At 39.5% G+C, this 27,892-nt stretch overlaps 1 protein-coding gene across 1 annotated transcript; it reads left to right on the plus strand.

Annotated features, from left to right (window-relative positions):
- The first annotated feature begins 2,778 nt into the window (after nt 1-2,778).
- On the plus strand, nt 2,779-22,082 carry LOC4342673 (rRNA biogenesis protein RRP5). Its single transcript, XM_015791744.3, has 40 exons — nt 2,779-3,060; nt 3,173-3,378; nt 5,262-5,402; nt 5,551-5,727; nt 5,827-5,923; nt 6,353-6,465; nt 6,552-6,674; nt 6,782-6,853; nt 8,118-8,210; nt 8,342-8,452; nt 8,545-8,667; nt 9,612-9,800; nt 9,918-9,992; nt 10,196-10,332; nt 10,497-10,631; nt 11,807-11,946; nt 12,112-12,177; nt 12,510-12,616; nt 12,688-12,768; nt 12,842-12,916; nt 13,002-13,103; nt 14,615-14,783; nt 14,868-14,995; nt 15,374-15,457; nt 15,557-15,657; nt 16,507-16,660; nt 16,742-16,816; nt 16,890-17,040; nt 17,241-17,856; nt 18,205-18,265; nt 18,652-18,797; nt 18,882-19,065; nt 19,141-19,239; nt 19,381-19,709; nt 19,801-19,977; nt 20,349-20,445; nt 20,520-20,675; nt 20,740-20,976; nt 21,049-21,132; nt 21,569-22,082. The coding sequence occupies exons 1-40, from the start codon at nt 2,862-2,864 to the stop codon at nt 21,674-21,676; spliced, it is 5,718 nt and encodes a 1,905-aa protein (XP_015647230.1). The 5' UTR covers nt 2,779-2,861; the 3' UTR covers nt 21,677-22,082.
- The last annotated feature ends 5,810 nt before the right edge of the window (nt 22,083-27,892 follow it).

Below are 27,892 nucleotides of genomic sequence, written 5' to 3' on the forward strand. Positions count from 1 at the left end.
GTAATCCAACCCATCCTCCTCCATGACGCCGCCATCATCCACGAGGTCACCGCCAACGTCGTCGTCGCTGTCGTCATCGGCGGCGAACTCTACCTCCTGCGGCTCCTCCTCCTCCTCCTCGAACTCCACCTCGTACGGCTCCGCCTCATCCTCCGCCGCCGCCGCCGCCGCGGCGTCATCAAGAAACGCCAAGAATTCGGCGAGCACCTCGCCCTCCAACCACGCCACGGGGAGTAGATCGCCGTCGAACTGCACGTACTCCGGGAGGGACGCCGACGACGACGACTCCATTGGCCGCGCTCCGATCGATCGCTGCCTTCTTGTTTACAGCTCAGGGACGAACCGAATCGAACCGGATCGTGGGAGGTAACTGAGATCGAATGCGAGAAATGAACGCAACAACAACAGCGGCAGCTTTGAATTTATAGGCGGCCGCGCGCGGAGTACTCCGAGTCCGATTCCATCTCCTATGTCGCGAGAAACCGCGAAAATATTTGCGACATTTTATTTTTCCTTTTTCGAGAAAGAAATCCGAATCCGACTGCACTTCGGGAAATGGAGTGGGTACGCGATTTTTTTTTTTGAATTGCATTTTGGTGTTTTTTTTTACTTATTATCTAAATTTCACTTTGAAGTATCCTCTGTGCCTGTGGCTCTGTCTAATCTTTTCATTTTGGTGTTTGGATTAGGTATTTTTACCCTTCCTTTTATACTTTGGACCACCTAAACTTTGATAGTACATTAACAGCCTCTAAGCATATCGGCACTCTCATGCCGATGATCTATACTTGTCGGTGATATGGGTCCGAGGGTATCTAAACTAGAGGGAAGAGGCTGTCCCAGTACCCACGTGTGTGGGGATTAGATGGGCTGTCCCAACACCCACGTAACCACATTCAAAGGCGCCCTGAGCGGGCGCGCCACGCCGCATTTAATGTGATGTGCAACGCGTCTGCCCAATCGAATGACCGATGGGACCGAGGTAGTGCGCCTGCGCACTGTCACACATTAGGCGGCGTGTGACCTGCCAGCTGCCATGCCCCGTCATGTTACGATGATGAGAGTCCCGGCTGGAGTCGGTTCATCCACTCGATCAACCAAGTACAGGAGTAGGGTATTATACTTCTCAGTGGTCCGAATCTGTATAAACCTCTTTTGTCTCATCGTTCTTAAGGGGCCCAACCCCCTCTACATTACACCTTCCACCGAATCCTCGATTCTCACCCGCTGCCCCTGGCCGAACTAAGAAGGAGGGCCTCACTGTCCCCCGCTTGAGGAGTTCACCCTCTAACAACATTGTTTACATGCAGGTCACATCTTTATCCAAAGAGAGGTTGGATGGAACTATTGTAATTTTGGTTCGAAATTTCGGAAATTTTGATAATTTCGGACCCCACTAGAAAATCAACATATCGACCGAAATTTTTGTATTTTGGTCCTACCGAAATCGCAGAAAATTTCACCGAAATCGAAAGTGCAAACTCTGGCTGGATGTAGCTAGACAAAAGTGTTAAGGTGATCCAAAGTGCAACAATGATAAAAGGGTTAAATATCTAGTTCAAACTGAAAAGATTGAATAGAGTGATATCCAAACCGAAACTTAGGTAACAAAAATTGGCCAAAAATGTAATTCACTATATATAAAAAAGGTGCAACATTTGATTCCTTTTCTTCTTGGTGTAGCGGGTCAAAACCGCGATGATATATTACCATTAGGACTATCTATACATCTGGTAATATTTTTTTAAGAAATTTGTCAAATGTAAATGCAGTGTAAATGTATTACCATTAGGACTATTTATACACCGACGCACGCCTAAATTTACATTCTACATGTGCGTCGCGCGTGCGTACGAAATCCCTACGTCGGCGGCATGTCATCGGCCGGCGCCTACATCTCGGCTAGCCGCGGAACTGTTGCCACCGCGCCCGTTGCCGCAGCTCCTCGACGTGTTTGCGGATCAGCTTGTTCGAGAATGGTGTAGTCGATGCCGAGGCTCATCGGCTTCACGCTCATCCTGGCATTCATTGTCCTCCTGCTTGTGGCGCCGTCGGTGACTCTGCCTTCACGGATGCCGAGGCCCCCCTCCGCCGTCACCGTCGAGGCCATCCCTGCCGGTGACTGCAACTCTGTTGCATGCGCGTGCCAACGTGTGATCCGTCACGTATTTTTAGGTAGGGCGATCAATATATAGGGCACTTGGCTTTCATCCACGTCGGCATCCTTCTTGGAGTAGGAGTTGGATTCCGACTCGGCCCGGCATGGCGAAGACATAGCCCAATAATTTCGGCCCAAGACAGCCCCCAGCCTGCGCGTGGTGGTGGACCCGGCGTCCTCCACTACCACGAAGGCATCTTTCCTCCTCCGTGCCGACTGGTACGACCCCACCACCATCGTCACTGATGTTCGGAGCAGCTAGGGTTCGGTGGGAGAGAAGAGGATAAATAGAGGGCCTAATGACGTGGGTGTCGTTGTATTTTTTTTCTTTATTAATCAAACATTCACTAACACGTGGGTTTCATGAACCCATGGTTTTTTAATACTTTTAGTGCTACGCCAACGTCATGTAGGCATCACATTAGCAAATAACGGATGACGCGTTCAGGGACGAATTTCAGACTCGGCATCAGGTCCGCCATTGATTGATCAAGGCAGGCCTCAATACCGGCCCATTTTCCGTAGGTGGGCCGCCATCTTGTGAGGCTAAAAAGGCTCTCGCGAGTCGCGACCTCTCTCCTCTAAAACCCCCACTTGAAACCTAAACCCTTCTCCCCCCCATTCGCCGGCGCCGCCGCACGCAACCCCGGCCGCCGCCGCCGCCTCCACCCGAATTCTAGCTCTCGCTGCCGGCTCGCCCGCGATGGCGCCGCGCGGCGACGGGAAGAAGGGGAAGGGATCGGGGAAGCCCGACCAGCTGCGCCCTAAGAGTAAGCAGTTCAAAAAGCACTCGCGCAAGGAGGAGGTGGCGGGTGAGGGGGAGCAGCAGGAGCGTCCGGCGGCCCCGGACTCCGCCGCCGTCCTCGCCGCCGCCGCCGCAGACGACGGCGACTTCCCGAGAGGTGCCCACTCGCTTTGAATCCCCCCGTCCTTCTGGTATGCCTCCGCCTCTGCGTGCCAATTTTGATTCAGTGCGTGCGTGCGGCGGTGTTCGTGCGCTGTGTGTGTGAGCAGGAGGGCGTAGCCTGCTGAGCAGGGATGAGGTGGCGGAGGCGCGCGCGGAGGCGGACGCGGACTTCGAGAGAGAGGAGAGGAGGGGAAAGAGGAAGAGGAAGGGTGCATCCTCGTCGGGAGCCGGTGGCGACGACGACCTGGGGAGCCTCTTCGGCGGGGCTACCACCGGGAAGCTCCCACGCTTCGCTAATCGCGTCACCTTAAAGGTAGCTGGATTTACTCTCTACTGCTCATGATAAGATATCATCATATCAACAACGATCCGTTCACAAAGCATATGGTTAGCACATTGAAGGGTTAGCACATTGAAGGTTGTAGCATAACCTTATATGAACGCATTGCGTCCTGTAAAGCTTAATCTGTGATATGTAAGTATGCTGCTAGTTTCTCAGTTGTCGGACACATGCTATACTTGATATGTAGTTCAATCACGATGTTCATTTATGCCTCGCAGCCTGTGGTGCATCCTGAATTTGAGAACACCTGATAGTTCAGAAGGTCAATCGAACCATTGATAAGTACATGAAACTGACGTGACACTTGAGGCTGATGAGTCAATTAGATGGAACAAATAAAAACAATGTTTGAGAGCTAGATAGCTCAATAGTTTAATTTAATATTCAATTTGCAATTTAAGAAGATTTGGTCCATCCAACCATCAGTCCATCACTGTATACTTGTGAACAATGTGAACTCCTGCCAGATTGGTTAAACTGGATGTTTGTATTACCTTTCTCCAATTATTCTATGGGGAGGTGTTTCAATACTTGCAGCTACCGCTCTGTACCAACCCCAGCTAACAGCTTTGAACATTCCCACTATATGTCATTTATATGTTTTTTCTTGAGCCAAATGCAAAGCTTTAGGGTCTATTGCATTTTGTATCTCAAAGGTACCTCTACATTATGAATGAACTGCAGCAAGTTTATCCTTTCTTGCGATGCTAGATTAGGATGGCCCAAGAAACATAGTGTCAAACTGACTTGAAGCCAAACTTTCCATTTATTCTGTGTCAATAAAAGGAGAAGGTTTCCATTTATTCATTTTATGTTACCAATCACCTTACCTTCCCTAGAACACAATTTTATCAACTACGAAAAAGATTGTCAGGAAGTTAATTATGCAGTTTGTGACATCAGACTTATGTTCCATCACTTCTTTGCTGTTCCCCTCACCACCTATGTCCACATTACAGGATGCGCAAATGACACTTTTTATCTCAGCTGTCTGGGAAATAGCCAGATTGTTCAGCCATTAGCATTGCACCATACTCGATTCAATTGAAACACTAAATATTTGGATGGATAACATGTTCATTACGTTGGCATACTTGGCATGCAGCCACTACTAATTATCTATTTGTTGCCGTCCTTATTCTACATTAACTTGACTTACTTTCAGCTCTTGTTTTGATCTTGACTTTTAGATCTGCTTTGATCAGTTTGTATGGACAATAATTGGATATGGCTTGTTTGGTCTAACATAGCTCATGAGAACAAACATGTCTCAGTGCTATGACAGTTGTTGGGCTTGCAACAATTGTCACACATGCCATTGGCCCAGCCCATCCATCTTAATGAATGATCCCTGAAAAAAAATGTCTCCCCCCTACTCTAGTAATTCCAGTTGCTGTTGTGGGGATATATTGCATGAACTTAAACTGTGTGTATATTAAGATGATGTAGTGCGCACAACACATTCTCATGTTCATAACTTTACATAGGCACCATGATGTCCTTGGCCCCTTTTGAACGAGTGCGTTAGGTTAGATGTGGTCATGTGGCTACAGTTGTATTGAGTTATAGCACTATAACCATGTAGTTTTGTTAACTTGAAATTCATGAAACATGCAAAAGAGGGGAAACTAAGGGCCTTCTTGTTTCTTTTAGTAAAATGGTCTGATTAATTTGCCAACTATGTTTTCTGTTTGATGATTTGATCTGCAACAATAAATCATGGAACATGTATATTAGAAGTACAAGTTGGTCATGGGAACTGTTATTCTCATTGAGAAATTTTTAGATATAGTATTGCTGTTTTGAAGAAGTAGCCATGAGCGCATGACAAATATATTTTCTTCTTTTGTCAGAATATTTCACCAAATATGAAGCTATGGGGTGTTGTAATTGAAGTTAACCAAAAAGACATTGTTGTAAGTCTACCTGGTGGAATGAGAGGGTTTGTTCGATCAGAGGAAGTGCATGACATTACTTCGCAAGAAACTCGTAAGGTATTGGATAGCTTAAAACTCTCATTCCTTTAATGTCAATAGGCTTTATTGTTGTCCTATCTGCACGTTGCCATCAATAAATCCAACTGATACTGGCATTTATTTTAGTTATGATTTCTCATTGTTAGCAACTTGTGTTCCTTTGCAGGATAGTGAGGGCAGTATATGTGCAGATGTTGTTCATGTTGGGCAGCTCGTTCCTTGTATAGTTTTAAGAGTTGATGATGATAATAAGGAAGGAAAAGTAAACAAGCGTGTTTGGTTATCCTTACGATTGAGCCGGATATATAAAGGCCTTTCTCTGGATGCTATCCAGGATGGAATGGTATCGTCTACTCACCCTGGTGCTGATGCCTTATCAGTTTAGTTATCTCGAAAGGACAGTATTAATATGAAAATTTTCCTTATGCATGTTAATTCGTAGGTACTCACCGCCCAAGTGAAAAGTATTGAGGATCATGGTTACATTCTTCATTTTGGAGTATCCTCCTTTAGTGGTTTCATGCCAAAGGCTGACAGAGGTAGGCACAATCTGTGGCTAATCAGATATTAGATTACACACATACACACACTTGGACAACATTGCATTTTATGCTGCACCTAGTTACTGTTCTAAACCTGTAATAGCAGCTACTTGGATTGCTAAAAGTGCTTTAGCGTACTGTCAGGTTTAGCAATTTTGAAGCTTCTTTGTAGTTGGTAGCTGTACTGTATAGTTGCTTGTAATTTCACAAGAATTGCAACATTCACATTTGTGAGAAAACACCAACAATCTGCATGCTTTGTTCTAATGGTATTTGGTTATTGTAGCCGTCTCGTTTCCTGCACTTGTTTACTGTATCTGTATATACAAACATTTCTCTTTGTTTTTCTCCATTGAGGTCATGTGCTGATCATGATGCTCCTTTGGGGAAATACTTAGGAGTTGATTAACTGGTAATCTTTTACAGAAAGCGCGAAGATTGAGAGTGGACAACTTATACAGTGTGTTGTGAAGGCAATTGATAAAGCTCGGGAAATTGTTCACTTGAGTTCTGACGAAGATTTGCTTTCTAAATCTATTGTATGTTGAATAATTATTGACCAGTGTCCTTACTTTTTTGTTCCTTATATCAGTTATCACTTATTTGTACTGTTGTTTCTATCTAGATTAAAGATCTGAAAGGCCTTTCTATTGATCATTTAATTCCTGGCATGATGGTCAATGCACGTGTTCATTCAGTCCTCGAAAATGGAGTTATGTTATCATTTCTTACTTATTTCACAGGAACAGTAAGTTCTTCTAAGCATCTCAGTATTTTAATTAACTCTTTTAGCTTCACTTTTCTTTTGTTCAATAGTACTCTTGTTTAAAATTTTACACTGTATTATTTTATCAGGCCGATATTTTTAATTTGTCCAACTCCTTCCCCTCTGGTAGCTGGAAAGACGATTACATTAAGAATAAGAAGGTATTCAGTAATTTCTCGTAATATTGATCATTTTGTGACTATGATGTCTAAAGTATTGGCACATGTCTAACATTTCTTTTTATGTGAATGAGATAGATGCTTATACCCACTTGCAGTATCACAGTTCTTCTTACTCATGCTATCGTCCTTTTGAAATCTACAATTCTACATTGTTTGTTAACTATTCTGTTTTTTGTGCTGTTTCTTTTCTTCGTTTGCAGTGAGAAACTTTGACAGTCATCTGTCTGCATAGTTCTTCTAATAATTAAAAAATATGCTTGGCTGGAAATTAGTGATGATGATTCCTTATTTGTTAGATGTGGTAGCAGTAGCAGCAGCGCTAGAGATATCTGGCCCATCTGAACAAGTTTAGAAGATGATGATCCCCTTAGTGGTTGGATTAGTTATTTGATTACATTCCATATTAGATAGTATTGCTATTGTTAGTTCCTGATTTTTATGGGCAATCCTCTATCTGAGGAGAGGCTGGTCATCTAAGTGGATAACAAGAAAAAAAGAAATATTTCCTTTTCTATCCCATGCATCTTCCTATCCTTCTACGGCACCAGTACACTTGGCTAGGACCCTTATGATCCCACCCATACAACCTTCATTCATGGAAACGAGGTCACAACATTTGAACATGTCAAAAACATGCTTGTAGTTTATTTTTCAAATCTGCATCAATGTTATCTGATCGCTGATCGATCCTGATCTCCAAGGGACCGATCAGGACGATTAATCGTTGATCAGCCTCGATTAATTGACCTGATTGGTACTATGTATACCAGAACCTATATTCTATATATTGCATAGTATAAAGCAATCACAATACTAATAAGTGATGGTAAGATGGTCACTTACTTGCTCTAGTACAAAGCAATCACAGTATAAAGCAACCAGCAGTAGTAGCACATTATTCATAACTAAAACCGAACACTTGTTCTAAAAGTGATTGATAGGTGCTCTGGTCGGACGATTAACTACGCTTGGTCGACGATTAATTGGATGATCAGATTTCTGATCGAGCTGATCAAATGAATGTCCCTGACCGGAGTTTGGGGACCAATCAGGACGATTAATCAGAATTAATCGGATGATCAGATAACACTAGTCTGCATGATGATATCCACTATGGCCCTATATTCCATTTAAGTTTGTTCAGTTCTGGATCAATTTCTTGCTGTCAACAGTTTGGTTACTGCTGTAGACATTTTAAAAAAACTTCTTGTTCCCCTTTTAACCTTTAGGCTATAATCCACAGGTAAATGCTCGGATATTATTTGTTGATCCGTCAACAAGGGCAGTTGGACTTACATTAAATCAACAGTTACTTCGCCTTAAAGTACCCTCTATTGTAAGTTTTCACTTTTTCAATTTATCGTTATGCCTATAAAGTTGGCTTTAGTCAAATATAGTTACATGAGCTATTCTGTCCTGGACTCACAGTCTTTATCTTTTGTGATAATTGTTTTTCCCATTTGTCAGAACGTTAAAGCTGGAGAAATCTACGACAAAGCACGTGTTTTGAGGATGGATAAAAGGGCTGGTCTTTTTCTTGAAATACCTTCTCCAACTCCATCACCTGGGTTTGTTAGTGTATGTCACTTTATTGAATGCTCCGTTGTTAACATCATCATCATTGATTGGCCTATGAGGGTTTCACATTATATTTTCAAATATATCTTCAGATACATGATGTCTCAGACAAAGATGTGAAAAATGTGGAGAAGAAGTTTAAAGAAGGTAGCATGGCACGTGTCCGTGTGCTTGGAGTGCGACATCTTGAAGGAGTTGCAATAGGCACGCTAAAAGTAAGTGCATCTTGTCTCATCACTTAGTTTTCTTAGTGGAGGTTTTCGTTACAAGTGTTTTTAAATGCAGATCCTGTTTAGTTTTAAGTCATGATTTATGTTTGAATTTGAAATACTTCAAACTTGACAGCATTTGTTCTTACTCGGCAGCTCATTGCAGATCCGAAATATATTTTCTTAGTACCCACTTGGTTTATCCAATCTTTTTAACACTCTTATCATCGAACGTATTCTGCAATTCTATTCCACATAAGGCATTAACTAAGTTGCTACTGGCAGTTTGTTTGGTTAAAATGATTAGTTCACTGATAATTTGTCTTATTGAACATGTATATATACACCATGCTTGGATTTATTCAGTAAAGCTGCATTGTTTGAAATATCAACTTTGCTGCAAAAAATATGGATCAGTTGAATCATGGGTGGTGATTTGATTGAAGTAATCATGTTTGTTTCTGTAATGCTGTTTAGTATACTGGTAGTCCAGTCCATTCATTACAAGCTGCTCTTTTATTATTATTATTATTATTATTATTATTATTATTATTATTATTATTATTATTATTATTATTATTATTATTATTATTATTATATGTGTACTTGGGCTTTTTGCTCAATAAGGGTCACATACCCTTGCAAAATAAAATTTAATTCACCTGACTCCTTTTTAACTCGTTAAATTATCACCTTATGCACTTCCATATGCAGTTTGCTTATCGTTTTCCATCATTTGCATATGCTATTGTCAAAGCATGGCACTTGGAATGCCAAGAAGTTGAAAAAAAAATGAATGGTGTGCGGCTTTAACCCCAAAACAACATTTACCTATTTGTCCATTCAATTTAATTATATTGCAGTTCCTTTCAGATATATTTGATCAAATTATCATGAATTGGGGTAAAATTGATGTACTCAGAATGCTCAATTTTTCTTTCTATTTGCAGGAAAGTGCTTTTGAAGGGTCTGTTTTCACTCATGCTGATGTTAAGCCAGGAATGGTAGTAAGGGCTAAGGTTGTTACTGTTGAGCCTTTTGGTGCAATTGTGCAGTTTTCGAGTGGCGTGAAAGCACTTTGCCCACTTCCACACATGTCTGAGTTAGAACATGTTGTAAAACCGCCGAAGAAGTTTAAGGTGCTACTGCATTTTTGTTGTTTCCCTTTTTTTTTCGCTTACACTATGGAATTGCCATATGACAAGCCTAATATGTCCATGAATGACACTTCATTTTTTTTGTGTTTCTTTATGTAGGTTGGAGTTGAATTAACTTTCCGTGTTTTGGGTTGCAAATCCAAGAGAATAACAGTGACATTCAAGAAATCTCTGGTACCTTCCCTGTCCGCCCTAGGATATTTCTATTTACCGCATTTTCTTGTGTAGTCTAGAGCATGATGGAATATCATTCTTCAGATTTCTCCTAATTATTTTATAAAGAAGACAATTCAATCTAGATGTTACAGTCTTTTTTAGTGCATTGCTTCGGTTTGTCCTGGTGTGAGTTCAATGATGAAATTCTGTACTCTGTTCAGGTCAAATCAAAACTTGATGTATTGGCCTCATATGCTGATGCTAAGATTGGTTTATTGACGCATGGATGGATTACTAAAATTGAAAAGCATGGCTGCTTTGTGAAATTCTACAATGGAGTTCAGGGTTTTGTTAGCAGGTTAATCTCAAACCTTTGAATACATTAGTTCAGACTTCCATGTGTGTCTGTGTTTAGTGAATTCAACTTTTTATGAGTGCTATCTTCTATTGTTATTAACTAGCTATTAATGGAACATGGTTCTGAAACATTTCGTTTTCCCATTCCTTGTGAAATTGTGCTAGATCTGAGCTTGGATTAGAGCCAGGTACTGAAGCTGAAAATGTTTACCACGTTGGTCAAGTGGTCAAATGCAGAGTTGTGAGTGTAGTCCCTGCTTCAAGGAAAATAAATGTTACTTTTCTGATATCTACAAATAGGTAAGCACCTTTCTCTTCCTCTTTTTATATGATAAATGAGTGCCTTCTGTTGTTCTTTTATTTCCAGTCTTGGTTTGCTTTTTTTTTATGTGATGACAAGTAGCTGGTGTATTTTTTCCACCTTGAATATGTGGAATTATACATAGTTCCTTGTTAGATTCAACATTTCCTATAATCTTTCTGTTGTCTTTTTATAAGGTTTTCTAGTCTTGTCAATATGATGATGTCCACTTAGAGACTTGTATGATTACTATAGTAAGATGACAATGGAGTTATTTTGTGATGTTTTTTTTTAAATTCTTTTTTGGCAATATCATTCCATACTGAACAAAGTAAAGACTCTGTGCTTCTAGCATCTGTCAAAATATGGGTATGATGATTGGAGGAGAAACAGATTATTTTTGTTGGCTCTGTAGTATGTTTTTCTTTTATGGGTTGGATCGCCAGGGAGAAAATAATGAAATAATCATCGTTAAATATTGTGAACGCCTTGAGCTATGGATTTTCACCAGGCTTGATGTCCATGCAACCATGTCCTGTCATATCCTCTTCCAAGTTTCATCTTGCTGCCCCTTTATTTTGACCTGTGCACAAAACAAAGAAATATAGCACCCTCTCAAAACCAAGAAAACAGGCAACAATTTTTTGAAGTCATTTTTGTTCATGGCAATCTGAGTATTAAGCCACTGTGGATGCAAGGAAATGAAAAATGACTCGTAATAGAGAGTTGGTGGTGGGGTGGTGGCAAATTCACCACTCACCACCACCACTACTCCCTTTTAAAGGAGTATAGATATGTTATATTGTATATTTCAATTTAGCCATTTGTCTATTTCAACCTGTGAAATTCCGTTTAATGCGATTAATGGAACTTCCTACTCTTAGTTGTATATTTCAATTTAGCCATTTGTCTATTTCAACCTGTGAAATTCCGTTTAATGCGATTAATGGAACTTCCTACTCTTAGTTGATCTACAACTATATGCCTATACTACATGAGGCACAGTATTTTGCTTGGTTCATTTGGTTTTTAATATACCCTTTTCTTAGTTTGTCTGTCTTAACATTTTTCCAATTCCCCTTTTCCCTTTTACTGGGAATTTTCATATTATGGATAGACTGAAAATAATAATAATAAAAAAACACCTTTCTGCTTCTCCTTTTCTGTCATGTAGGGTTATTCAAGCTGACACCCCAAAGGTGGGAAGTATTGTATCTGGTGTTGTGGAGCGACTTACTCCTGCAGCAGTTGTTGTCAGTGTAAATGGCTTCTGCAAGGGATCAATACTTAATGAACATCTAGCAGACCATCGTGGTATGTCCTTGTTCTTTTTTTGTATTCTACACTTTACGTATATTTGTTTGCACGAGGAAACTCTCTTTCCCTTAGACACTCACCACATGGATAAGATGTGATTTATTTTTCATTAATACATCGCTTCTGTTATGTTGAACTTACCATCAACCTGTTTTCAATCAGGTCAAGCTGCTCAACTGAAGAATTTGTTGAAGCCTGGCCATGAGTTCAGCGAGCTCTTAGTTCTCGGTAACGTTTTCATAGTTGACAATTGTATCCCTCTGTCAAACTAATGTCAACTAAGGGGCAAACATGCACATGTTCTCTTTCTAGTGTAGAATGTACAAATATAAACCTGTATATCAAGAGTAGAAAAGCACAAGTTTGGTTCATGATAAATAAATTGGTCCTATAATCTGTGTTACACTATGCACACAGCAAATCTTGGTCTGCATATATTGTGTTCACATTACAATATATTATTGTTTATAGATCCTTCCTGATGCACTTTTTCCCCTTCATACACATTGCTTCACACGACTAATTATTGGCTTTCTCATTGTAAATTCCATGCTCTGCAGATGTTGAAGGGCAAAATTTAGTTCTTTCAGCCAAGCAATCACTCATCAACTGTGCAAGTGACATTCCATCAGAAATATCTCAGATGCATGCAGGATCTGTATTTCATGTACGACTTCTTTATTTAATTTCACATGGATTTTTTTATGGGCAAATTGGTTGACATCCATTTTTACGTAGGGTTATGTTTGCAACATCATAGAAGCTGGTTGTTTTGTTCGCTTTCTTGGACATCTAACTGGTTTTTCTCCCAAGGATAAAGTAAGAATTTTTCAGCTGCGCTGTTTTTTTTTTTTTAATTTCAGTAAAGCCTAATCTTCATTGTTTCTTGAAGGCTGTTGATCGTTCAGTAGAAAAGCTGTCCAATGCCTTCTATGTTGGCCAATCCGTTCGGAGTCATATCCTAAATGTATATATAACACTCCCCTTTTGGTACATCCATGTTTGCATCCTATGTTACTTGCATTCATCTGAATGTTTGACCTTTTAATTAGGTAAATGCAGAATCTGCCAGAGTGAAGCTTTCTCTTCAGCAGTCTATGTGCTCTTCAGCAGACTGTTCATTTGTTCAAGGATACTTTCTTCTAGATCAGAAGGTCACACTCCAAACTATTTGCTACTCTAGGTTTAAGAAAAATCTTGTGTTCATCTTTCTGGTAGCTGCTTGATTATTTACGTAGCGGGCAACAGAATAGGATTTTTGCAATATTGCGATCCTAAAGATCTTAACAAGAGGTCCAAGATCATGCATGATACTAAATTTAAGTATCACCAATGAAAGTGTCATGTAGGATGATAGTATTGTGCAGTCTTCTGATTGTATCAAACTATCGGGTTCCTGGCAAACCTTGTGACATAGCATGGACCGTATTGTGTGATCTTCTGAATGTATTGTCATTGGTCTTCATGCCACCCAACGTAAGTTTTGATAGTACCAGATCGCAGGCGATCAGGTGATCTAAATTTAGTGAATACATCAAAATTTCACAGCTAGGATACCATTGAATGAAGGTTTAAGATATCACACAATTTGGAGCTATCTGTTTGATAAGGAACTTGTTGCCCTGTTGCTTCAGTGTTCTGATCAGTTTTGCTAATTCACTCTCCTGGAATTTCTTATCAGTCATCTTAAACAGGATATGCTTGTTAGATGTATGCATAGCTAGTGGTGTATTTTCTCCTTTCTAGAGAGTGTTTCCTGCATATTGTACAGCCTTGTTTGTATACCTGTTGGCCCAATTGGCCCATTGTAATCCAAGTCAATAACATGGTATCAGAGCCCATGGTTTAGGGCTAGGGTTTCCACCCCAGCCGCCATCGGCCGTTGCTGACCTGCTACAGCCATCACCGACCACTGCCACCACTGACTCTGCTTGCGCAGCCCGTGGACGAGGCAGGTATCATCTCCTCTGCTCGCGCCGCTGATCTGCACCATTTCCGGCCACACTCAGCTGTTGCCGGCCACCGAGCGAGTTGAGGATGACCCTGACCGCGCCCCTCAGCCCTCCGCCTTGAGCTCGAGCGTCGGCTCTGCCAGGACGGCCCGCCTTTGCTGCCGCCTTTCTCGCCTTGACGCCTGCTGCTGCCTCGCTGACGCAGGACCTGGAGTTGCCGTCACCCTCCGTGCCCTCTGCTGCTGCTGCCGCTGCCGCTACACTCTCTGCCTTGTGCTGCTGCCGCCGCCAGGGCTCCTTGCTGCTGCTGCTGCTCTTATCTGCTTGCTTGCTGCTCCCTCGTTTGCTGTGATGGCGCCCTCGGGCAAACTGGGTGCTAACAATTCTATGCTCAAAATTGTTTCTTCTTTTTGGGTCTACTTTTAGGTTTGAATTTCTTTTTAATCTTTGTGTCTAGGTTAGAAACTTTGAATAATTAATTGTTTCGGTCTTTATCCAAGGAGTGTTGTTACTTGTTTGTATGTAATAAATCAGGGGAGCGATAGAGTGGTTAGATTTTCATCCGATGATAAAGTATCTGGATTAGCAATTTTTCAGTCACCTGATGAATAGGAACCCCATTCTATTTTCTCTTCTCGGAGACACAAATCTCATTATTTGGTGATGTTTCAAGTTTTACACTTACAAATGGTGTCTGCCTTTTTTTTATGTAGATCACAGAACTGAAGTATTCAGATCCAAGTAGTTCTTTCCATGACTGGTTGAACACTTTTGCCATTGGTAACTTGGTGGAAGGGGAGGTGGGAGCGATCGAAGAATATGGCGTTATCCTGAACTTCCAAAGCCATCCGGATGTTGTCGGTTTAATTGAACATCATCAACGTATGTATCTCACTTTCTTGTTGTGTTGCCTTTTGTTTTCACTGATTAGATCAGTACCAAACTTCTTTTCCTTTTTCTTTGCAGTTGGTGACAGTAGTGTAGAAGTGGGCTCTTCTGTGAAGGGTCTTGTTATTGATTTATCTGATGGAGTTGTTAATATATCCCTTAAATCAGAACTTGTTCGCAGTGTCAGCAAAGTTGGAAAAAAGAAGGTAATGTTAACATGCACGTTGCTGAAATGCTCAATAATATACAGTCTGGTTAGAACTTAGAAGTTGCCTGCCCTCTAAAAGATTTTTTTGTTTTTCTTTGCCATTGCCATTTAGTCATTTGTTTTCCTGCACAGAATTGTATTGGAGGTTTTTTTTTTTTTTTTTTTTTTGTTTTTTTTTTTTTTTTTTGCTATTCTGTCTATTCCTGTGCAGCTTGTCTTCAACTTTGCATGGTTATTCAGTTTGCTAATCCGCTAACTTGCCAGTTTCAGTTTCTTTGGTGCCAATACTGGATGTTACATACACTTCCAACTTCTGTATTTTTACTGATTAGCATATTATACAAACTATAAGTTCTTCTTCTTCTGTTATACTCAGAAACGTCACAGAGCTGCAGTTATGGACTTGGAGCTACATGAGGAAGTGAATGCAATAGTGGAGATAGTCAAAGAGAGTCATGTGGTGTGCAAATTACTCTTGTCATTGTAACAAGTTAACAAGTTTACAGCTGCACAAAAGATCTATTGCACCTTACTTTTTTGGTTGTCTTGATCAATGTAGGTTCTTTCCATCCCTGAGTATAATTATGCAATAGGTTTTGCACCACTGATGGATTACAACTCACAACTACTTCCTTGCTGCAACTATGAAAATGGACAGCGGTAATTTTTTGCGAATTAATTTTAGAATATCGCTTTGTTGTTTTAGTACTTGTTAAGTCTGTCAGGTTCGAGTCTTCCAGGGCTACTCATTCTTGCTTGTAGGGGTAAAAACTTTTATGATGGTCCTAGATAGCTGCTGATAGATTTTTATACCTTACTGAAGGTACTGTCTCTGTTCTCAAAAGGATGACGTCTTAGAATGCGTGAAGTCAAATCTCAAAAGTTTAAATGTTAATAAATGCAAAAAAAGAAAAGGATTTGAAATATAAAAATTATATTAGTAGAATTGTTACTAAAAACTCTTCTGTATGGTTACACTTTGAAATGGTAATGATAACACGTGCATTGGAATTTGCCGACTGTCCAAAACGTCATCCTTTTGAGAATAGTCATAACTCATAACCTGTCTAACGGCATCCCTCCATCTAGCTGTATAGCTAACCCAATCGTGAATGAGCTATGCTTGCTTCATGGTTGAAACTTCCACGGTTTAGCCTTGACATTGAGCTCAATTTTAGCTGGATATACAACAAAACATTATCTGTGCTTAACACATGCCTGAACCTGGTTTTTATCCCGATGAGATTGTGCACACTAAGTTACTGTCTAGGCTTGATACAAGTGCAATCATGGCACATTGTAGCACCCACACATTATTCATCAAAGATCAGAATATTAGTTTCTCTGGTCACTTGGTTTAATAACCATAGATAATTTGATGTGTCCGAGGAAAACAAATCTTAGAATTAGATGATGTTCCTTCTGAGGCAGTCAGGTTGCATGCATACAGTTCCCGCTATGAGTAATTTCTTCCACTAATTTTTCTTATTCGATTTTTTTTGGTTGAAGCATTACTGTTGTTGTTGGAAGTATGCCAAGTTCTGGTCCGACAGGAAGACTTCTCCTACTACCAAAAGCATCAGGCAAGAATTCTAGTGTTAGCAGTTCCAAAAGAGCAAAGAAGAAAAGTGACTTCAAAGTTGGATCACTTGTTGAAGCAGAGGTTCAACTCTTTTTGTACAACTCATAACTCTTTGCTGCATGTTGTTCGACCTTTTTACTTACATATTGTTTTTGGCCATAGATTATTGATATCAAGCCACTTGAACTTCTTCTAAAATTTGGTTCCAATCTTCATGGGAGAATTCATATTACCGAGGTAAATGTTGGACTTTATTTGATATACTTTCCTTAACATTGCTAAGTCGCTGATTAGTGATACATTTTTTCAGGTATTTGATGATGATTCCAATGATTGCCCTTTTAGTGAACTCCAAATTGGGCGAAGTGTCCAAGCGAGAATCGTTGCTGAGGCTGAACATTCAGGAAAAGGTGGCAAAAATTCCAAATGGGAACTATCAATTAGACCATCTTTGCTTCAAGGTAATCTGGAGTCTTTTTTTTGCCATAATACAAACGTACAAAAAACATACTGTATAGTTGTTACAACTTCCTTTTTAATTATTCAATAGGATTTTTTTTTTGTCAACGTATTTCTATTACCTGCTGTATAACTTGCACATCCTTTTTGCTCTCTTATGATTTGTTATAACTTAAGTTTTACTGGAACCATGTAACAACAGGAGGGTTAGAAGACTTTACTCCTCCTAAAGCAGAATTAAGGCATTCAATTGGTGGCATTGTGCATGCTTATGTTGTCAAGGTGGATAGAGAATGGATCTGGTTAACTGTATCAAGAGATGTTATGGCCCATTTATTTATTCTTGATAGTTCAGCTGAGCCTGGTGAACTAGAAAAGTTCCAACAGCGCTATAGTGTTGGCCAGGCAGTGAAAGGACGCATTATTGGTGTGAACAGGGAGAAACGGTTGTTGAGACTGAAAGCACTTGACAGTCAGAGTTTGCCAGAGAATATAGGCGAAACACAAAAACCACTCTCTGCTACTGTTGAACATACAAAACAAGGAGATATCATTGGTGGACGTATTCAAAAGATTCTACCTGGTGTTGGTGGGCTTGTCATCCAGATTGGACCTCATCTTCATGGAAGGGTTCATTATACTGAAATTGTTGATTCATGGGTGCAAGAACCCATATCTGGATTTCATGAAGGTCAGTTTGTGAAGTGTAAGGTCCTGGATGTAAGCCGTTCATCAGAAGGGTCTGTCAGAGTTGATCTATCACTTCGCTCATCAATGTGCGCAAATTCTAACCAGTCAAGAAGATTGTTTGATGATTCGTAAGTGCTAGATTGTGAATGTATTTGTTTATTTATAAGAAATTGACAAGCAGACTTTTCATTTATGCTTAATATCTCTCTTTTGCTGAAATTCACATGTCTTAATATCAAGGGTTTCCAAACATACCTTAATATCAAGGGTTAATTGGATCCATGGCATTACACGCAGTCACGCACTATTGCTGCCTGGTGACAACTATCATTTTGGATGGGGGGAGTTGTGTATCTTATGGAAACAAAATCCCAACCCACTCTTGCATATTTTAAGCAGGCCTGATCATTGGACAGTTTAGGTTTTTTAGAATGTATCATACCTACTAATGTATGTTTAACATATCTGTTTTGCAGGAGAATTCGTACCTCCCGATTTGAGAAGATCAATGACCTGTGCCCGGGAACAGAGGTTAAGGTATTTTCTTACCTTATTTTGAATAACTAGATTTTGTTCGAAAAATTTGTATGATGAGCTCAAAGTAGTGTGCAAAGGCACATGGTTGATCATCCTGTTGCTCTAAAAATATAAGTCTGTATTTTGCCTTTATTCATTGAAAAGCTGTAAACAGTTTTTGAACTTTATGTAAGATGTATTTTCCAACTTACTTGGCATGTATTCAGTAATAATCCACAAATAATTACTGGATATTAACTACATTTTTTTTAGACTTAAAAACTTCAGTGTGGAAACAGTTTCCAGTGTTGTATGCTGAAAGAATGTAGTGATTGTTATTTTCTTTTACATTTTAGCATAGATGTATCTTCTATATGGAGTAATGTGCTGCGTGGTAATATTCATAGGGCTATGTGAAGAGCGTGAATTCGAAAGGATGTTTCATTATGGTTTCTCGGACTATTGAGGCTAGGATTATTCTGTCAAATTTATCTGATGAATATGTGGAAAATCCTCAAAACGATTTCCCAGTTGGACTGCTTGTACATGGAAGGTGAGATCTGGTCATTTACAAATTTTATATAGAACTTAATAGTGTTGTCTTGAATCTTTTTTTTTTTTTAAAAAAAAAATGCAGGGTCTTGTCCTCAGAACCACAATCAGGGAAAGTTGAGGTATCACTTAGGAAGAATACTGGTAGCAAATCTCAAAAATCAGATGATATTAGTTACAGCGATCTGCATGTTGGGGACATAATTGCTGGTCAAGTTAAGAGGGTAGAATCCTTTGGACTATTTGTGACAATTCAGGGCAGTGAATTGGTATGTGCTGTCTTTTTTGAGACCACACACAAATGTTGTTTGAAATCAGTACCTTATATGGATCTTTGCTTGTAGGTGGCATTGTGCCATGTATCAGAACTTTCTGATGAACCAGTCCTTGATATTCATTCTTGCCACAAAGCTGGTGATAAGGTTAAAGCCAAAATTTTGAAGGCAAGTTTTGTCCTTTGTTTTGGACAACGGGCTAGTTACCTGCTGCATTTGATGGCTTTGCAAAATTTACCTCTTATCATAATAGTATTCTGCCTTCTGTATTGCCATTTTAAAATTCGTTCTGCTCTTTTTTGCATGTAGATTGATGAGGAACGGCATCGAGTATCCATTGGAATGAAGAAATCTTACATCGGACCTGATTCTACGGGTGATACAAGTGATGATGAGGATGACGAAATAGTTCCTGAGGAAATCAGTCGTAATCCTGTGATGGGTAGAGATCGGAACCATGCGTTAGTTCTTCCGAAACCAGAATCCAGGGCTTCAGTGCTGCCACTCCAGGTCTCCTTGGATGAATCTGAAGGTTCAGACCAAGAGAATGATAATAAAGGTCAAGAAATTGCTAATGGAACTGAAGTAGATGATAAAAAGAGCAACAAAAGGTTGAAGGAGAAGGCGAGAAAACAAAGGTTGTCATATGTTTATCTATATCTTTTAATTTCCACAAACCTTCGGACTTAAAGACTCCAGACTTTTACATCCTTGTATTTGTTATTTCAGAGAATTAGAAATCAGTGCCTTGGAGGAAAGGGCTTTACAAAGAGATATACCCCAGACTCCAGATGAATTCGAGAAGTTGGTTAGGAGCTCTCCAAACAGTAGCTTCGTCTGGATAAACTACATGGCATTTTTGTTAGACCTAGCAGATGTTGATAAGGCCCGTGCAGTGGCGGAAAGGTTCGTTCGCAATCTGGGAACTACTGTTGTCAATATTGTTTTGAATAATGTGATTGGATATACAAAATTTGGCTAAATGTTTTGGACTTCTAAATTATTTTGTGTAGAAAATTTTTTTCTCAAATGAATTATTTCCGAAGTTTCTGTTAACACTGCTAAGTGGAACTTCAATGTTTTCTGAGATATATTTCTATCCAAATTTTATTTCCTGATGAAGCTTCAATTATTTTTCCCTGAAAAAAATTCCACTTGCCACCATTTCTCCTGAGAAGAGGTGCAACATTTTTTTCCCTTCCTGAAACTTTTATTTGAACCTTTTATGCTGTTTTGTATGAATGTTTTCATCTTATGGTATTGTTGAATTTCATTAGGGCTTTGAGAACAATAAACATCAGAGAAGAGGAGGAGAAACTTAATGTTTGGGTAGCATATTTTAATCTGGAAAATGAATATGGCAGTCCAAGGGAGGTAATGCTCAAAATGATACTATTTATTCTCTTGTGCCATTTTGACTATACTGATTTATTGTTGATATATGTCAGGATGCTGTCAAGAAGATATTCCAAAGAGCCTTGCAGTATTGTGATCCCAAAAAGGTGCACTTGGCTCTTCTTGCAATGTATGAGAGGACAGAACAATACACACTAGCAGATGAACTTCTTGATAGAATGACGAAGAGATTCAAAACTTCCTGCAAGGTTAGTGTGCTGCTTTCCTAAATTCTTGTCTGGAGCAAATTTTTGACTTGTGGTATAACTGTAGATTTGGTTGCGCTGTATTCAATTGTCCCTCAAGCAAAGCAAGGATGTTGAGTGCATCAAATTGATAGTGAAGCGTGCACTTCTAAGTCTACCTCAGAGCAAGCGTAGAAAGTTCCTATCGCAGACTGCTATCCTGGAGTTCAAGTGTGGAGTGCCTGAGGAAGGGAGATCCAGATTTGAACTGATCTTAAGAGAGTACCCTAAAAGAACAGATCTTTGGAGTGTTTACCTAGACCAAGTAATCAAACATTTGTAAACTGTTATCTTGAAGAATTATACAATTTGATTGACAAGCTTTGATCTCTTGTAGGAAATTCGCCTTGGTGATACGGAAATTATACGGGCATTATTTGAGAGAGTAACATGCCTTAGTCTTCCTCCAAAAAAGATGAAGGTTTGGCTTAATCTCAATGGTTTTTTTTTATGTTCGGATATACCTAATCTCAATGGTTTTTTTATGTTCAGATATATTTGATTCCTAGAAAAATACAGTTTGTTTCTGAGAAATGTAATCCAGAGCTGAGTGGTACAGGCTTGGTTTAATTAATCGGGTGGAGCAGTTAACTGTAGCACATCGGTTACTGATTTGTTTCTTTTTCCTTGTTTCTTTTTCCCTCATAAGAAGGTTTTCCTGAATTACTTGTTTATTGGCTAACCAACCTTATATTTATACATCAAGAATTTTCGTGGTCATGCTTGGCATTTATATAGGTTATTTCCTTGTCAGATTCCCAAACATGTCTCTTTACTAGCATTCTTTTTATAATCTAATATAATTTTTATAATCTAATATAATGTTAGATTCCTCATACTATGCTCAACTTCCGCAGTTTTTATTCAAGAAGTACCTGGAATATGAGAAGTCGCAAGGTGATGAGGAAAGAATCGAGCATGTAAAGCAGAAGGCACTGGAGTACGTTCAGAGTTCACTGGCCTGATATTCGCAAGACCAATAATCCCTCTGAACCTAAGCTGTTGCTGCTGCTATCCGCTATTCGGAGTCGTGGCTGCAGAAATTGCGATCAGCAACCTGATGCGACGACTCCTGATAGGTTTCTGCGAGGATCGGCGGTGTAACTGTCTGAATAGCTGAAGGTCAAGTCCTTGGTCGATGCAGAAACTGAAGAGTGCTAATCATAGAAACGGTGATAGGTCTGATGTATTTTGTGCGTTAGTGCTATGGTTGCATATTTTTGATTAGTGATGCGAACACGAACGTTGTTAAGAGGGAAATGCAGCCCATTCAGTTTTGTAGGAATAAGTGTTCTACGCTTGGAATTGTCAAAAGTTTTTACCAAAATATGATGTATACAAACCTTTTCTTATCATGGAATGTTGCAATTACCTCCTGGTTCTCATGAGCTGCCTATATCTCATTTCCACAAAACAGCAATATATTTGGATAGTTCTAATGATGTTCATCGGTTGGATTTGTCTTCCTTTTTCTTGTTCCCTTCTAGCTCTTTTATGGATTAGTTCAAGTTCAGTTGAGATTTGAATTTTATGGAATGGTAAATGTTGTCAAATGTATTAAGATTGCTTTCATAACTGTTTGTATAATATTTAGGAAAATGAGTATATATACGTCGATTACCAAATATAGTTTCCATACGAAAGAAACGCTGTTCGATGCACGCGCCACTCCAATCCTCGAATTGCCGTCGGATTCGGAAGCCTTTTTCAGAAAATCAGCACTCCAATCCTCGAATTGCCGTCGGATTCAGAAGCCTTCTTCAGACGTGGCTCAAGTGTACCCGTCTGGAATTTTGATGGGATTCATCCAAATCCAAATTTGAATTGATAAAAAAGAAAAAAAGATAAATAAAATCTTATAAATAGTATGATATTTATAGAGTCTATTGGGATATAAATTCTTCAAAAGATTGGTGTATTCCATACATTTCTTGAACTGTACAGTAGAAAAGAAAAGAAAAATTATTTAGAAAAAAAGGAAACCCTTTCATATGCCAAATTCCATGCAGCGATGAAATGGACTTTAATATTGGACTCTAAACTAGGTACTCTCTCTGTTTTTTAATAGATGACGCCGTTAACTTTTTCTCACATGTTCGATCATTCGTCTTATTCAAAAAATTTACGTAATTATAATTTATTTTGTTATGAGTTGTTTTATCACTCATAGTATTTTAAGTGTGATTTATATCTTATACATTTGTATAAGATTTTTGAATAAGACGAATGGTTAAATATGTGAGAAAAAGTCAACGGCGTAATCTATTTAAAAAACGGAGGTAGTATGTAATAGACTTTAACATTTATGTGATGGGTATTTTATTTGGCTAATGGTTGGTGAGTGATGTATTTTTTTTATGAATACATATTACATATTGTGTGTATGTCAATGGGAGGTTATCAAATTTATAAGAAATGTCATTTTCATGATTATTTTTTTCCTAATAATCTATGACATTTTTACTATATTTAGGGTGTGTTTAGTTGGGGAAAAGGAAATTTTTGGGTGTCACATCGGACGTTTGACCGGATGTCGGAAGGGGTTTTCGGACACGAATGAAAAAACTAATTTCAGAACTCGCCTGGAAACCGCGAGACGAATCTTTTGAGACTAATTAAGCCGTCATTAGCACATGTGGGTTACTGTAGCACTTATGGCTAATCACAGACTAATTAGGCTTAAAAGATTCGTCTCGTGATTTTTCCCATAACTGTGCAATTAGTTTTTCTTTTTATCTATATTTAATGTTTCATGCATATGTCCAAAGATTCGATGCGTTGTTTTTGGGAAAAAATTTTGGAGAACTAAACGGTCCCTTAGGTGAATCGGACTCCGAGTCCAGCTCCTGCCTGCCTAGGCCTATATATTCAACCTGCCGCTGCGCTTAGTTATCTCGCATTCGCAGCGCGATTCGATTCGATTCGACTCGATTCCTTCAGTTCTAAACACAAGGCAACCAGGCGGCGGCGGCGGCGGCCATAAATCGGAGCGCGGCCAATGGAGTCGCCGGCGTCGGCATCACCGTCTCTCCCGGAGGGCGAGGTGCTCGCCGATTTCTTGGTGTTTCTTGATGACGCCGCCGCGGCGGCGGCGGCGGCGGAGCCGTACGAGGTAGAGATGGAGGAGGAGGAGGAGGAGGAGCCGCAGGAGGTGGAGTTCGCCGCCGATGACGGCAGCGACGACGACGTCGGCGGCGATCTCGTGGGCAATGGCGGCCTCATGGAAGATGAGGTGGACTACGCCGTCGACGAGCTTGTGGACGCCGACTCCGAGGACGGCAGCTTGGACATAATGGCCGACGACGGCGACGACGAGGCGGCGACGGAGGAGGAGCACGCCACACGAGCCGCAGAGCCACCGGCGGCGACGGCGCGCAACGCAAGGATGAGCGTGAAGCCCGTGAAGCAGTTCGGCGGGGACTACGAAGCCATCAACGAGATGATCCGCGAGTACCTGCAGGCGGACAAGAAGCGGCGGCGCGCTCGCAGGGTCGCCGCGGCGATGCTGCGCCTCCGTCGCCAGCGGCGGCGGCCGGCGGAGGACGGCGGTGCACCGACGTGGCCGTAGCTAGGCACGCGCGGATCGGAGATATATATGCATGCATGTAACTTGTGTACGTATGTCAGTATGCATTTGCCGGTGTATCATCGTATTATTTGTCCTCGCATGATGTAATTAATTTCTTCTTCTTTTTCTGCGAGATGCATGTAAATTTTTTTGATGTAAACTTCTCATATAGGCGAGTATGTTTTCTTATCAATCGAATGGATAATAATTGAAGTGCTAGGAGAAGTTGAGGAATAGTTTCGTTGGTTTGATCATTTAGGGCCCTAGAAGGCCAGGAGCGCGGCCGACGTCCCCGGCGTTGAGCGGGCGTTCTCGAGTCTCAACTTCTCAATTGTCATCTATAAAAAGTTGGAATCGGTAATTACATTGGATTGATTCAGTATTTTGAATCATCCATCTTCCATTGGACTGGCTGTTATTTACTGAATCAAAAGTTATGTGAATGTCTTCTTTTGTTTTTTGTTTATAAAACATACAGATGTTTATTCTCTCAAATTCTCGGCGTGTTATTTACATATAGGAAGTATGATTCAGGTGCTGAAAAACGTAAGAATTAACAAAAACGAAGAAAAAAAACAGCAACTCAGTTTCAAAAGGGCGCTCTAAATTTGTCGCGAGAGAAGCTCCGCTCTGGATTCAACTATCGATGGCGGTCATGATAATTATGAAGATATAATTGAAAAGAAACACTGGACGAATGATACTTTTCAATAGAATATTAGGTGAGAACTTTTAGCATATACTCCCTCCATTCCACATTAGAAAAAATGTCAAAACGACTTATAATGTGGAACGGAGAGTATTAATGTATTTCTAAATAATCAACGTAACAAATACTCCCTCTGTTCTAAAATATAACAACTTTTAGCACTTAGGATTTGTCCTAAAATATAACAACCTCTCCACCAATATTTCCTTAGTAACCATCACAACCCTTCACCATTCACTTTTCCAACCTACCTCCACTACTCAACCAATCACAACCCCTTCCTATTTAATTCTACCAACTTTCTTAATTATCGTGTCCAACTCTAAAACTCTATGTATTCTGGGATAGAGGGGGTATTAAATTACATATCAAAGTTATATAGTTGACTGTAAGAGACATGTTAGTTTTTTGAAATTTAGGGCCGCAATTCTCATTTTGTTTCGGGGGCCCAAATCCTAGAGAAGGCCAGCTGAAACAACCGTTCAGGTGTTACGTACTGTCATTCAATATGATAGCTTGGGGTTGGGAACGTTAACAGTAACATTATTAGTTCGTTGGGAGCGTTAACAAGTCATACCTAAATCATCATTTATATAACCGTCAAAACTCGATCAAAATCCATTTGACTCAGCACAGTCCAAATTGATCACAAACAACAAAAATATTTGAAAAAAAAAGGGAAGCTGTACCAAAATATAAGGTTAATTCCCTAAAAAAGGTTAATTATGATCAATATTTTACTTATTTTATCCATATTTCTATTTCCACAGATCTTCTGACTTAAGAAATCTAGACTTTTAATTACATCATTATATTTATTATTTTAGAGAATTAAAAATCGGTGCCTTGGAGGAGAGGGTTTTCACTACTTAAAAAAATGATTTTCATGGACACCCCCTATTTAATCGAAAGTGGGTTAAACAATGCCATTTACAAAAAGATTCAAATGGCATTTAGTAATAACCCATATGTGAAAATCCATTTTCACCGGCGGACCTCTTAATAGGTCTATTTGTGAAAATGGGTCCGTTTTCATAGACATGCCTATTAAGAGGCCCGTATAAAAAAAATCGTTTCACGACACAGTTCTCTACATCTTTTTTTTCCTTTTAAGTCCTTCTCCCGCTCCCTCGGCTTCTCGTCCCACTCCCTCCTCCCTCATCCCTTCTCTCCTCCTTCTCTCCCTCGGCTTCTCCTATCCTAATGCCCGGCGCGAGGTGAGGAGATGGTGGGCGTGGGATCCATTACCACTGGTGGGTGAAGGAGTATGGAATGGTGGGGTAGAGGGCAACCACGATGACGGAGGAGGCTTAGGGGCACCGCGGAGTTGTCGATGGCAGATCCATCGGCCACGGGCCCAGCAGGGGCAGATACAACAGCAGAGCGAGGCGACGGATCCGGGTGGGGTGGATCCAACGACGATGGCAACGGGAGGTGGAGGGTGACCACGACAAACGGCACTTACATTCGATAACTTTCTAAATAAAAATATTGTCAAATGTATTAATGGTCCTAATGGTAAAACATCACCCCGGTTTTGACCTGCTACACCATGAAGGAAAGGAATCAAATGTTCGATGTTGCACTTTCTTAATAGTATGAATTGCATCCTGGGTCATCTAAGTTTCACTTTGGACAAAACTCTATTCAATATTTTCCCTTTAAACTAGTTATTTAACCCTTCTGTCTTTGTTGCACTTTAGATCACCCTAGCACTTTTGTCTAGTTACATCTAGCTAGGGTTTGCACTTTCAATTTCGGCACAAATTTCGGTCATTTCGGTAGGACCAAATTTATGAAATTTCGTGATTTTCAGCACTTTACGGACCGAGTTTTTCTTTTTGAAATTTTTAACATACTTTGACTGAATTTGAATAAACTTCGACGAACTTCAACAAATTTTTGAGAAAATCCAAAAAGTTCAATCGATATATTGATTTGCCGGTTGGGTCCTAAATTGCAATCACTCCATCCAACCTCTCTTTCGACAAAAATATTACATGTATGTAAACATGGGAGATCATCGGCATGAGTGTACCGATATGTTTAGGGGTGTATTCTCAAAGAGAGTTTGGGTGGTCCAAAGAGCAAAAATGGTAAAAATACCTACTCCAATATCCAAAATGAAAATACTAGACAATATGGTTCAAAGTGAAACTTAGGTAATGTAGTACTACATCCGTCCTAAAATATAAGTATTTTAAAATAGTGCCAAGTCAAATATTTCTAATGACTATTAATAGGAAAAAAATAAAAAAGATCAATCATATAAAATTGGTGTTTACTAGATTTATCGTTAAATAAACTATCATAATATCGTTAAATAAACTATCATAATATGCAATTGTTTTTATTTAAAACATCTTACTTTTATAGATATTATTGATTAAAACAGTATGTCAAAGACTGTGTCGAAGTAAAAAAAAATGTGCTTATACTTTGCCAAGGGACACAACTATACCGAGAGTGCTAGCTAGATATTGCTAAAGAGAGACACCCTTCTTTCAAAAAAAAAAGCTTCTAGTATACTCAATATCTATGTATTTTTTTTCTTAGATAAGTTTATCTTAAATTGCTTATCTGATTTATAATCCGATTATACCGTTGTGTTCGTTGCAATTAAATCTTTACAACAAGATCTTGCATAATTATATTCTAATATATATATATATATGTATGTATGTATATATATATATGTATGTATGTATATATATATATATATGTATGTATGTATGTATGTATATATATATGTATGTATGTATGTATATATATATATATATATATATATATATATATATATATACATACATACATACATATATATATATGTATGTATGTATATATATATATATATGTATGTATATATATATGTATGTATGTATGTATGTATGTATGTATGTATGT

Source organism: Oryza sativa, chromosome 7, assembly GCF_034140825.1.
Source record: "Oryza sativa Japonica Group chromosome 7, ASM3414082v1".
NCBI classification, from domain to species: Eukaryota; Viridiplantae; Streptophyta; class Magnoliopsida; order Poales; family Poaceae; genus Oryza; species Oryza sativa.

What these genes read in the sequence shown, in the direction of transcription:
- LOC4342673 (XM_015791744.3), top strand. Translation starts at nt 2,862, where the DNA reads ATGGCGCCGCGCGGCGACGGGAAGAAGGGGAAGGGATCGGGGAAGCCC. An exon ending in CAATTCAGGGCAGTGAATTG is followed by an intron (nt 19,066 to 19,140) that starts GTATGTGCTGTC and finishes CTTTGCTTGTAG; the next exon opens with GTGGCATTGTGCCATGTATC. An exon ending in GGAGTGTTTACCTAGACCAA is followed by an intron (nt 20,977 to 21,048) that starts GTAATCAAACAT and finishes GATCTCTTGTAG; the next exon opens with GAAATTCGCCTTGGTGATAC.